The following is a 12,609-nucleotide window of genomic DNA, read 5'->3' on the forward strand; positions in this document are numbered from 1 at the left end:
TGAGAACATGTGGTATTTGGTTTACTGTCCCTGTGTTACGTTGCTGAGAATTATGGTTTCCAGCTTCACCCGTGTCCCTGCAAAGGACATGATGTGATTTTAAGCTACACTGTATGTGAATGGTCTACTTCTGTTTTACCCTTATCCCTAAGATGCTGTCCTTCAGGGTCTCTAACCAAAGAATTTTACCAGACTCACAACCTTGGGGGTCCTATACTTTAACTTTTGTCCTTCTAGTCTCCCAAGGCTATTAATACACAACTCATGTTTTCAGCTTCCTCTTGGTTAAGAAATCCCTCCTCCAGAGCAAAAGCAGACCCAAGTTCACCTTTTAGAATTTCCATTTTATTTAACATATGGGCCTGACAATCACCACCTTTTGCAGATGTTTGTTATATGTAGTCAGGTGTTAGACCAGGAAGATTGGACCAAACCATCTAGTAGAAAGTAGAAGCTGAAAGCAGAAGGTGAAGGGTTGTTGTTTCTTGATAAGTCACCTCACAGCTTATTAGCCAGCCTGTGTTTGAACCACTATTTGAGCACCTTCTCTATTCTAATAAGGCCTCATCCCTGCACAAGCATCCTAATCAGTCTTCCTCAAATGGAGAGTGGGGTGCTATAAACAACCCAATTTACGCTAGAAAGAAAAGCTAAATATTTTGTGTAATGTCCAAATACTCTCTGGTTGCCAATTTTGGTTTTAGAGAAATGGAGAAAATTTCTCCCAATCTCAGGCTCATACCTATAATCCCAGCACTTTGGGAGGCCGAGGCAGGCGGCTCATTTGAGGTCAGGAGTTCAAGACCAGTCTGGCCAACACCGTGAAACCCCAAACTACTAAAAATAGAAATATTAGCCAGGTGGGGTGGCTCCCAGGAGGCTGAGGCAGGAAAATTGCTTGAACCCAGGAGGTGGAGGCTACAGTGAGCCAAGATACACAGCACTTCAGCCTGAGCAACAGAGCTAGACTCCATCCTTTAAAGAAAAAAAAAAATTTCTTCCAACTTTATAAGTAAACTGCCTAAACAAATCAGGATTCGTTTTACCATTCATTTAGAAGAGGAAGGTAACAGAAGTTCAAATATTTCGCCAGATAACTTTATCACCCTCCAACCCAAAGGCTAGACCGTGAATCTCAAATGACCGTGAATCCTTTTGAATTTTTGATTACCATAATACCTCTTGTTAGAAAAGGGAGATTTCTAAAACCTAAAAAGTAATTTTAAAGGTAGAATTTTGCCATTAATAATACAAGTTCTTAACAGCTGTCTTGGCCTCAGGGGTCATAAACTAAAGGCCCCAGCAACAAACATTTAATAGAAATTAGTGAGGTAGGCCCAATGATGTGGGCCAAATAAAGAGAGGAGAAATGAGAAGTGGCAGGAACTGTGGCAAATTGGAGAGAGTATGCACATCTAAAGGGACTCAGAGCAGGTAATTTCTGCACCTGTCTATTGTAAACATGCAAGAACATAAACCTGTAGTTGCCAAATCTTCCATTTTATCAAGAGAACCTGGTATAATGAATGTTCTATGACCCTCTTGTTAAAGATTGGCATCAATTAAAAAACAAAAGACACTGCATAGGGTAACAATTGAATGGCTTAAACAAAGCTCAGTTATCTCTGATGGCTCCTTTCAGTTTTAACTCCTGCCCACCTTCTTAATAGTACCATTAATAATGACTGACAGAAAACTTCTTGGAAGGCCTCAAAAGATCCTAATAAAGTACTCATAACATAAATATTGTTATTTTTGTAAATAAAAGTCAGGTTTCATATTAACTGGAGACCCACAGAAATACTTTGTAAGTGGCTAAACCTTCATGTAAGCTTTCGTTTTTCTAAGGTCAAGATAGCTTTTAGTAATTCAAACCAAGAATTAAAATCAAAACAAAATGTAGCTAGTTCATTTACAAAGCTTATTGACCATTTGGGCTGCACACTGCTGCAGTATGTATTTTTACAGTATGAATAAGGTCATCACATTAAACCTCAGACTTCTGCACAAACTATCATAGAAGACTCAAAAGTCGACTTCAAGTGTCAAACTCTATTTATAAAAATTTTACAAAGTGAAATGTGGAAATCTGTTGGATGACAACACAAAATACAATCAAAACCTGAAAAAGAATTCATATTTCATACAGAGGAAAAGAACAGAAATGTGATTGAGAAATGGAGAATAATCTGTACTAAAAAGAATGGCTTACAGGAGGGGTCCTCAACCTGATATAAGCCATAATCACAGATATGCTTATCTGCACAGTAACTGCTGCCGAATTTCAGTCTACCATGTGCTTATTATCCACCAAAATAGTAATCATATCTATACCTTTGAAATATTACCTACAAATTCTTGCTCCTTATGAAATCTCTTATTCTTCTCTGATTATTTTTTATTGCTATTATTGTTTTTACAAAATCTCTTTACCAAACTTTGGACACTAAAGGCCTTTCAGGTTGAAAAATTCAAACTGTCCAATCAAGTATTGGCCAATATTAATGCTGTACACCTGTAGGCCTCTTTATGTCTATGTATTCTTAATATTCTCCACAGCAATTCTTCCCACTTATGCCTTGCTCTTTTCTTTCTGCTGCCTCTATCCAAAGCCACAATTGTACCGACTTCTATAATAATAATTTTTACAATTATCCTAACATGTTTTATTTAAATTAACCTTACCTTTAAACATTATACAATGTATGCTAGAACTTAATATAAAGTAAAACAGGCATAGTAATTTTAACTTTATTGGTTGTCTTAGTATATTTTTGCTACAATAAAAAAAAATTCCATAAACTAGGCGGCTTATAAACAGCAGAAATTTGTTTCTCACAGTTCTGGAGGCTAGAAAGTCCAAGGTCAAGGCACCAGCAGATTCAGTGTTTGGTGAGGATCTGTTCTCTGGCTCATAGATGGTGCCTTCTCACCATGTTCTCACAGGGTATAAGGGGCAAAAAGTTCCCTTGGATTCCATTTTTATAAGGGCACTAATTCCATTCACGAAGGTGCAGCACCCCCCTCCAGTCAGTCACCTTCCAAAAGGCCCTACCTCCTAATACGGTAGTTGTGGAGGGTTAGGATTTTAACATAAATTTTCAAAAAACACAAATATTAAGACCTTAGTACTGGTCTACTAAATATCTCATAAAAAAATCTAAAGCCCTCTTGCCTAATATCTAAGTTTTCAGTTTCCAGGGATGAGTAAGCTAAAATACATGTATAATGAAACTTATGTAAATTTCTTTAAATAACATTTTCTTAAATAACAAATGTAATCATAAAACGCCTTTTCAAAAACAATATAATTTCATGATGAATTTGCTTATAATGAGTGGTATTTGATACATGTTGATAGTTCCATATTAGAGACCATTCAACTAGTTTCTTAAAATATTTTCTGATTATAAAAATAATGCTCTCACATTTGGGGGATAATTTTAGAAATATGATAATTAGGGGAAAAAATTGTCCATAATCTTATGGACATGCAAAATCAGACCTTACTGAGTAAAATAAGTATAGAAAACTGTCCATTGGAATTTGCTACCTAGGGACTAATGGCTATCTATTTGAAAGCAGTTTCAGAAGACCCCAAATCAGATTATTGGTTATATACAGCTCATGAAAATCAACTGAAAAATTATTGACTTTAATGAACAACTTAAATTGGTCTTTTACAAAACATACAGCTATCAGTATCACCTATATAAATCCACTTTATAATATGAAAGAAAAATTTCTATTTCTAGTTACACAAAAATGTAGGCATACACAGGAAACGCATGGAGATAAAAGAAACTCTAAACTTTGCTGTGAAATATACAATGTAAAGAGGCCGGGCACAGTGGCTCATGCCTGTAATCCCAGCACTTTGGGAGGCCAAGGTGGGTGGACACCTGAGGTCAGGAGTTGGGAGACCAGCCTAACCAACATGGTAAAACCCCATCTCCATTAAATACAAAAACTTAGCCGGGTATAGTGGTGCATGTCTGTAATCCCAGCTACTTGGAAGGCTGAGGGAGGAGAGCCACTTGATCCCAAGAGGTGGAGGTTGCAGTCAGCTAAGATTGTGCCATTGCACTCTAGAGCCTGGGAAACAAGAGCAAAAACTCCGTCTCAAAAAAAAAAAAAAAGTAAATAAATAAGAAGATATATCAGACCTCAAACGAAAAAGGGTGACTACCTTAAATTCATTAATTCACATCCATTCAACAAACATTTATTGATTACTTATATGATTCTAGGCACTTGGAATGGATTAACAAATAAAGCATATAAAGTGCAAACCTTGGAGTAATTTGATTTCAATGGGGTTATCCCTTATGTTTCACCATTATACTGTCCTCTTAATATCTTTTTTCTTTTCTTTTAAAACCAAGATTGAGAATTTGATAAAGCCTTATTTTTCTCCTTTGAACAACTATGTTCTTTATTAGCATTACTTCCTAACATTAGTCCATTACTGAACTGATTAATTCTACCCTGCTGTAGTGGGTTCGTTTGTTTGAGACAGAGTCTTACTCTGTCACCCAGGCTGGAATGCAGTGGCACAGTCTCGCTACTCCGCAAACTCTGCCTCTCTTGTTCCAACACTTCTTGTGCCTCAGCCTCCAGAGTAGCTGGGATTATGGGCACACACTACCAGGCCAGGCTAATTTTTGTATTTTTAATAGAGATGTGGTTTTGCCATGTTGCCCAGGCTGGGCTTGAACTCCTTGACTCAAGTGATCCATTCACCTTAGCCTCCCAAAGTGTTGGGATTAGAGGCTTGAGCCACTGCACCTGGCTGTAGTGGATTCTTTTAATTATTGAACTCAGTATGTTAACATTTTATTTGGAATTTCTGCTTTTATATTAAAATCTGCATTTAATAGCTCAATAACTCAATTTGCCTTATCAGCAATACATAAATACAATTATTTTGAAATCAACAAAAGGTAACTAAAATTCAATCTTTCAGTGATGAATTTGAGTAGAATAAGAGGTCTAATAACAGGTCGACATAAGAAATATTTGCCCCAAAAATCAATGTATTTAATATTTGACAGTTACAGATCTCATCATTATTGTTCCTTTAGTGACATTTAAATATTCCCAGAGTTCTCAATCAAACGGGTTTTTTAGTTTTTCAACAGCTGTGATTTTTCTTCTTTTGGTCTATTCAGTAGAAAGTGAACTATCTGAAGCAGAACATCATCATTAAAACCTTTCACATCATTATCCTCAATTGTTTCATAAAGAGGCTTACTTTGTGTCCCCCAACATATATTTTTACGAGGGTTATTTTGATCAGCTTGTTTAGTCAGTGCCAAAGTATTTAACTGGTAGCAGAAAAAGGAAAAGTACTTTCCATCTGTGATCACACCGTGGGAGACAAAAGGTCGAGTAACATCTGCTTCACTCCAGAATCCTGTAAGAAAAAGTTATGCTCAAATTTACACACGGAATATATTTTACCCAAACACAACAAACACATTTGACATCAGAGGGTATCACATACCTCCCACAACTTAGATACCTTATGTAACCAAATTTCTGAAGACCTCAAAGTTTCCTTATCATCTCCATTCTAACCCTATATTTCATTTCTGCACAAATAATATTTTCCTCCCTTCTAGTATCCTCAAACTCATGATTAATCTTTTTCAACGTCAGCCTTAACTTACTTCATCTAAGAGCAGCAAGCTCTATCTACACAAATGCCTTCTATATCTGGTACTATGATTACCCAACTACCAAGGCCAAGCAGTATTTTTATTTTTCCACACATATTTTATATCATCTTTAATGGAAATAGCAATGAATAATACTGTTAATATATGGAATTAATTTTATTGTAAAAAGAAGTACTTTATCTTTCAAAAATAAACAGTGCCATTCTAACGTCTTTAAGAAAGTTACTTCTCACTCTGTCTTACTGTCTACTCCTACTCCCACTTTTTCTATTCAATTCTATTATAGAAATCTAAGTCAATTTTGAGTATAAGGTTAAAATAAGTATATATGTTTAAAAAAAAAGATGAGCCTAGTAATCAAATATGTAGTAAAATTCCTCCTGAATATTCACGTAGTGTTGATCTACTTTGTATTACATTACTTCAGATTTTAGAATAAAATCCAAATGCCCCACAATGAGCTCTAATAGTCCTGTAAAATATAGCCTCTGGGTTCCTCTATCTCCTTCTTCATCGTTCTCCTTGTCCCACTCTTCATTACCTTTCATCATGTTGTTCCCAAATAAAGCCTGTTCCCAACTCAGGGACTTTTACTTGCTGTTCCTTTTGCCTGGAAGTGTCTTCTACCAGACTTGTGCATAGGCAGCTCCTTACCATTCAGGTCTTAAGTCATTTTTAGAGACCTTCCCTGAATGATTTTTCAAAACTAGGTTCTTCTCCATACTTCATTTATACCTGCCCCCTATAAATCATTCTACTTTTACACTATTTTCCCCATAGTATTACCACGACTTATAAACATTACATGCTTCTTATCTTTGACCCTCCCACTGTAAGTTCTAAGAAAGCAGGATCTGTTTCACTCAACACTGCATCTTAAACTGATACAGTGTATGGCATATAAAAAAGCAGTCACTGTTTACTGAATGAATGAACAATCTCCCAATCCAAATCTGGATATGACCTTTAAATAAATTATATAGGATAGCCATTGATTTCATATAAATATTTAATCCACAAAATAATTTCCTTTTCTACCTGCAGAAAGCCATTATCATCTAGGAAGGGTTGACTTGGTTGGCTACAGTCTCTGAAATGCGTGCAAAAGTACATTCACACAAGAGATAGTCAATTACCTCAGTGTCAGATTTAAACTGTTATAGTATTTAAATACAAATTTTAAAACAACTATACTTTGTGCCAATGCAAAAGCTTTCAAAATATTAAGATTCAACCTACGTTTTAACCCAAAGAAAACAATTTTAACTATTAAATTCTTAGAATGTTACAAATACCTTCAAAGAAAATGCTGTAAAATTAGTTCTTACCTTGATACATAGCTTGTGCTCCAGTCCAAGCAAAAAGGCTTGCAATAGCATTAGCTCTAAAAACAACTTCTATCTGATCAGCACAGTTTTGTCTCAAAAGCCTTTCCCTTCTTAATTTGTCAGGTAACAGATGAAACTGGGTGTGACCATAACAGCAAGGATCGGCAGTTTTTGAGCCTGAAGAGCAAAATAAAAACATTTCAGATGAAACAAACATGCAGAACATCTAGAGCACATGTTTTAATATCTGAGCCCTTTTTTCCCTTCTTTATACATCATATTCTCAGTACTCTAAATACATAAGTGGGAATATTAGTTTACTTATATATCTTATGGATTATAATAAAGTTAAATTTCACATGAAAGCATAATTCCTCAATCTGTTAGCTGTCATAAAGCCCATCATAACATGGAAGAAGTTGAAAGAATATATAGAAAAGTTAAATGTCTATTACTTGTTTTCTCAGATCCCTTAATCATCATTAGCTTTGGTTGTCTCCTTGTCATATTAACAAGAGGATACAACCACTTCAAGACTTTAAATACATAATACACACTTTGCTCCTAATTTTAAAAAATGATTTTTATACTACTTTCCTAAGTAAAAATAATAAGTAGCAACATTTCATGAAATGCTGAGATTCTTGATTTTAGTGGTAAAGTCTTTTCAACAAAGTTCCCTGCAGGTCACTCCCGAAGACCACAGTGACTGAAAAGAGGCTGATAAAATAGGTCTCCAGGACTAGCATAAAACCTTCTTAAGAATTCTTCACATTGGGTAGGAATGAACAAAGGAAGAAAAAATGGCAAAAGAATAAGCTGCATGAGGGAGGGCAGACATCAGGCATTATGAATTTGTGAATTCCTGATTTTACCACCATACATGGTACAAATACGACACCTTAAAAAGCCAACTGCTGTCTCAAGTCCAGTTCTAAAGGTTTTTACTTTCAAAAAAACACAAATTAATTTTCTATGTAATAAGTCAACAAAGCCTTTTCTAAAGTTAAATACTGCTATTTGGTGGAAACAAGTAAAATTTCAAATAATGAACCGAAACATTTTCTTTCCAATGTTTATGCATGTTGCAATAACCTGAGATGGACTGTATTGCTCACCTCTCCATCATCAAGAATTAATTCCTCATTGTAGCCAATACTCCAAATTTGTATAGGACACTTTGAACACATTTATGGTACAATATGTCAAAAGAGAAACTTACCAACAAATATGTGGTTTTCATACTGCCGTTTGAATAATGGAAGTTTATCGGGCTTACATTTTATAGTGGGGATTTCTATAGGAACAGAATAATCCAATGGCACAAACTTAAAGAAAAAGAAAAGACATACTAAATTCACAGCAATATTAGTATGTATTTTACTCACACTCATTACATTTAAAAATCTTACCCATACATATTCATTTATATATTGTATATAGCACTTTACACTGTAAGAGCAGAGCTGAAAACTGCAAGAGACTTACGGCCTGCACAGCCTAAAATATTAACTATCCAGATCTTTACAGTAAAAGTGTGACAACCTCTGACATGAAAGCATAGACAATACTCAAAATACACTTGTTTTTCTCCAAAAGAACTGCAAATATGTAAAATGACCCAGCTGATAAATGTTAAACTTCCCTGATTGATGACTAGCTAGTCTACTTTACTAAATTATAGTCATAAACTATTTCAGAATTTTCGTATTAAGAGAAACATATAGATCTGTATTGTTCTGCAAAATGATGCCTTAACTCGTTATTGTTAAAATATTATTTGACCTTGGTAGAGTACACCATAGCAGATTAAAAAGCTAAAATGACTTTCAGACATGATGTCTTCAAAAAGGAAACTGAAAGGCAAGAGATTCACCTAAAACATTTTATTCTACTATTACTTAATTTGCCTGCGATATACCCTACATGAGATATCAATAGATACATAAACGCAATAAATCTTTACCTCTGGTAGTTGCTTGGATATTCGAATCTGGTTGTTTGGTTTATCATCTATCTGGTATCGCAAGGAATCAATTCGACCTTTTCGATGACCACAAGGAATAATTTCTTCACCACGCACCCAGTAAAAATGAACTGGGCGTTTATAGTCTATCAAAAATATATTCAAGATTTTTTTTCATCTGATCTCTAAATACATTTGGCTATTAGAACACTGAAGAGTACTAACTGAGCAACAGATAAGAATGATTGAGGTAAGAGACTGGGTTATGTGATAATTTAACTATTATGCCTTAAATATAACATTCATACATTTATTGTCTACTTGTGCCATCATTACACTGAACATTAACCAAAGAGGTTCCTCACTGGGAGCAAATAAACAAAATAAGACTAGCAAGAATATCATTCATCATAAATAAAAATAGGGCTGTTTTATGAACTACCAATTTAATTTTCACAATAACTCTAAAAAGTACATATAGTTTTCATCATCTCCATTTTATATAAGAGGAATCTGGGTCTTGACAAAGTTAAATAGTTTTTCTAGGCCACCAATCAGGAGTAATCAAAGTCCATGATGCTTTCCTCAAGATCACTTCTTTCTCAACTGAAGAAGGCAAAAAAACAAGCACACAACAAGGCTGGGCTGAGCACACATCTATAGTCCTAACATTACATAAATATTAAGTAATATTAACTAAGACTTCATAAATATTCAGTAAGACATCCACTTGGTAGAAGATATAAAATGACAAACGTGTCAGAAACAATGATTTTTAAAATTCTCTATATGTTAATTATTTTTCATGTCCGCCCTGAACAGTTACATAGAAGCTGCTGATGTTTACTAGGAACTTGAAATGGGGGTTTGAAGTTTGACCTCCCCAATCTATTAGCTATAGGGTCTCAGGCAGACACAGAGTTAACGTTTCTATGCCTTAGTTTGTTTCGTCTTTTTTCATTTGCAAAACATTGCTGCCTATAATGAATGGTTATTGTGAGGACTAATAAATTGGCAGATATAAAATTAAGAACCGGGCCTAGCACATGAATACTGAGTAAACGTTAGGTTATCTTAGTTAATACTTCATTGTATCTTCACAATTCTACAACGAAAAACTATTCCCGTAATTCTCATCTTGAAAACACGAAAAATTAAGCTAAAAAGAAGTTACTACTCAACCATGTGACACATGGTCACACAGCTTTTTGGTGGAATAGCCAAAAGGAAAGCTGGCCTGTCCCATTCTCTAAGTGCCGCTTCTCTTCATCACCACTGCCCTTCCATTTAGCTGGACACTCACCAAGTAGAGTCAAGGACTGGAATCCTGGACAGCTCAGGATGTCTTCAAAAAGGAATCGTGAAAGGCAAGAGATCCACCCGCAACATTTTATTCTACCAAGACTATTACTTAACTGGCCTATGTATTGGATTCATTTATGTATCTCACAACACTGCTTTTGTGTTTTAGTTCTAGAAATAGAAACTTACTTTTGAAAATACAGTACTAGCATGTTTTTCAGTATACGTGATTATATTTAAAAATTATGCAAGCATCACTCATGTGTGAGCTACTACTAATCTTTGGGAAAATAATTCCATATATTTATCTGTGCTAAATACAGATAATTTGTTTAATGATATTTATTTTGAAAGCGGGTGTATTTTTACTTGGATTTAACTAGGTAAGAAAAAAGGGAAACACAACTATTAAAGAATGTGTTTAAATTTTGCCTTGTATTAAAACCTATGATATAGGTAAGTTAAGTAATAGTCTTAGTAGAATAAAATGGGCTGAAGAGCTGGTTGGTGTTAGCGCAGCCGCAAGCACTCAGTCTCCAAATTTCTAACGCAGTGACTGTAACGAAACCAAGCCACCCCAAACAGGAGAGAAAGGACTAGGAAAACATGAATGAAGCAGAGAGAAAGAAATGAAGAGGGGTAAAACTGCAGCGGAGTAACGCAGTACAATCCCCACCTCTCCCTTCCGCCCTGGGGGACCCAAGGCTCACCGAGGGTGGCGGCGGCCAGGACCGGGTTGTGTGGGCTGAGAAGGCCCACGAGGGTTGCCACCAACTGATCCAGGAAGGGCGAAATTATAACGCCCCTCTCCTGGTGGCGGAATACGCGCCGCTTGCGCCGCAGGTAGAAGTGCTCCTGCAGCAGGCAGTCGCAGGCGACCGCACGCAGCGCCGCGAGGTCCAATGCGGGCTCGGGCTCGGGCTCCGCGGGGGCCGGCGGCAGACCAGACAGGAACACCGTCTTGGTGAAGTACTGGTACCAGCGGTCAGCATTCAGCGCGAAGGTTTGTGGGTAAACCACGTACTTCATGAACTGCATCTTGGTGAGGATTTCCAGCTTTTCGTCTACCGACTCTGCAGCGTGCACCTTCGCCTGCCAGCGCTCGATCCGCCGCTGCCGTGCCGCCTTGCTGTGGGCTGTTAGGGAGGCCACAATCGGCGGGTACCGCGCGACAGGGGTCGCCGCGACATCTTGGCAGGTCGTTTCTGCAGCAGTGGCGGCATCAGCCGCGGTGTGCAATGAAAGCCTCGGATTGCGGAGCAAAGGCCTCCAACACATGGCCGCCGCCATCTTTGTCCGCTGTTCCGGACCCAGAGGTCAACTTAAGCAATTGTCCCTGCACTATTTGCCGTAGGGACCAATCGGAAAGCGGGATCTGAGCCTGGCTAAAAAAGGCCAATTCTCAGTGGGCGTGGGTTATCTTGCGTCATTCATGGCTTAGCCAATCATATTACCTTTCCAGTCGTGGTTTCCAGCGTTTGTAGATGGAAGGAATAACTTGTCTGTTTAGGTCTTCCGCTGGGAGGAGATGCTGCCACCTAGGTTGCTTATAGGAGGTTGCTTGTAGGACTAGGGCAACCTCCCTTGCCAGGAACATCCTGCAGGAAAATGGCAAGTCCTTGGTTAAAAGTATTGGCTTCATTTATGTATCTCACAACAATTGTGTTGTGTTTTAGTTCTAGGAATAGAAACTTACTTTTGAAAATACAGTACTAGCATGTTTTTTCAGTATACTTATATTTAAAAATTATGCAAGCATCGCTCGTGTGTGAGTTACTACTAATCTTTGGGAAAATAATTCCACATATTTATCTGTCCTAAATACAGATAACTTGTTTAATGATATTTATTTTGAAAAAGGATGTATTTTTACTTTGATTTAACTGGGAAAGAAAGAAAAGGGAAATAAAACTATTAAAGAATTGTGTTTAAATTTTGCCTTCTATTAAAACCCATTAGAAATTCAACGTGAGTTGTTTTTAGTAATCTGTGAGCCCTGGCATAGCCCCAGTGGTGGTTCACGCCTGTAATCCCAGCACTTTGGGAGGCTGAGGCGGGTGGATTGCCTGAGGTCAGGAGTTCAAGACCAGCCTGGCCAACATAGTGAAACGCCATCTCTACTAAAAATGTAAAAAATTAGCTGGTGGTGGCAGGTGTGTGTAATCCCAGGTACTCGGGAGGCTGAGGTAGGAGAATAGCTTGAACTTGGGAGGCAGAGGTTGCAGTGAACCGAGACTCTGCCATTGCACTCTAGCCTGGGCAACAGGGCAGTAGTCTGTCTCAAAAAGTAAATAAATAAGGGACTGGTTTCATTTTTAATCTTCAGCAACAA

At 37.1% G+C, this 12,609-nt stretch overlaps 1 protein-coding gene across 1 annotated transcript; it reads right to left on the reverse strand.

Moving 5' to 3' along the window:
- Positions 1-2,037: 2,037 nt before the first annotated feature.
- Positions 2,038-11,575, reverse strand: MRPS30 (mitochondrial ribosomal protein S30). The gene is made up of 5 exons (XM_002744996.7): positions 10,988-11,575; positions 8,976-9,121; positions 8,232-8,337; positions 7,010-7,186; positions 2,038-5,416 (listed from the first exon to the last, which is right to left on the reverse strand). The coding sequence occupies exons 1-5, from the start codon at positions 11,565-11,567 to the stop codon at positions 5,127-5,129; spliced, it is 1,299 nt and encodes a 432-aa protein (XP_002745042.3). The 5' UTR covers positions 11,568-11,575; the 3' UTR covers positions 2,038-5,126.
- Positions 11,576-12,609: the final 1,034 nt, after the last annotated feature.

This window comes from Callithrix jacchus, chromosome 2, assembly GCF_049354715.1.
Source record: "Callithrix jacchus isolate 240 chromosome 2, calJac240_pri, whole genome shotgun sequence".
Taxonomy (NCBI): Eukaryota; Metazoa; Chordata; class Mammalia; order Primates; family Cebidae; genus Callithrix; species Callithrix jacchus.

Bases quoted from the DNA above. Each gene is read 5' to 3' on its own strand.
- MRPS30 (XM_002744996.7), bottom strand. From the start codon at position 11,567: ATGGCGGCGGCCATGTGTTGGAGGCCTTTGCTCCGCAATCCGAGGCTT. The intron at 9,122-10,987 runs GTGAGCCTTGGG...TATTTTTGATAG, and splicing joins CCTGGCCGCCGCCACCCTCG to ACTATAAACGCCCAGTTCAT. The intron at 5,417-7,009 runs GTAAGAACTAAT...TTTTTCTTACAG, and splicing joins AGCACAAGCTATGTATCAAG to GATTCTGGAGTGAAGCAGAT.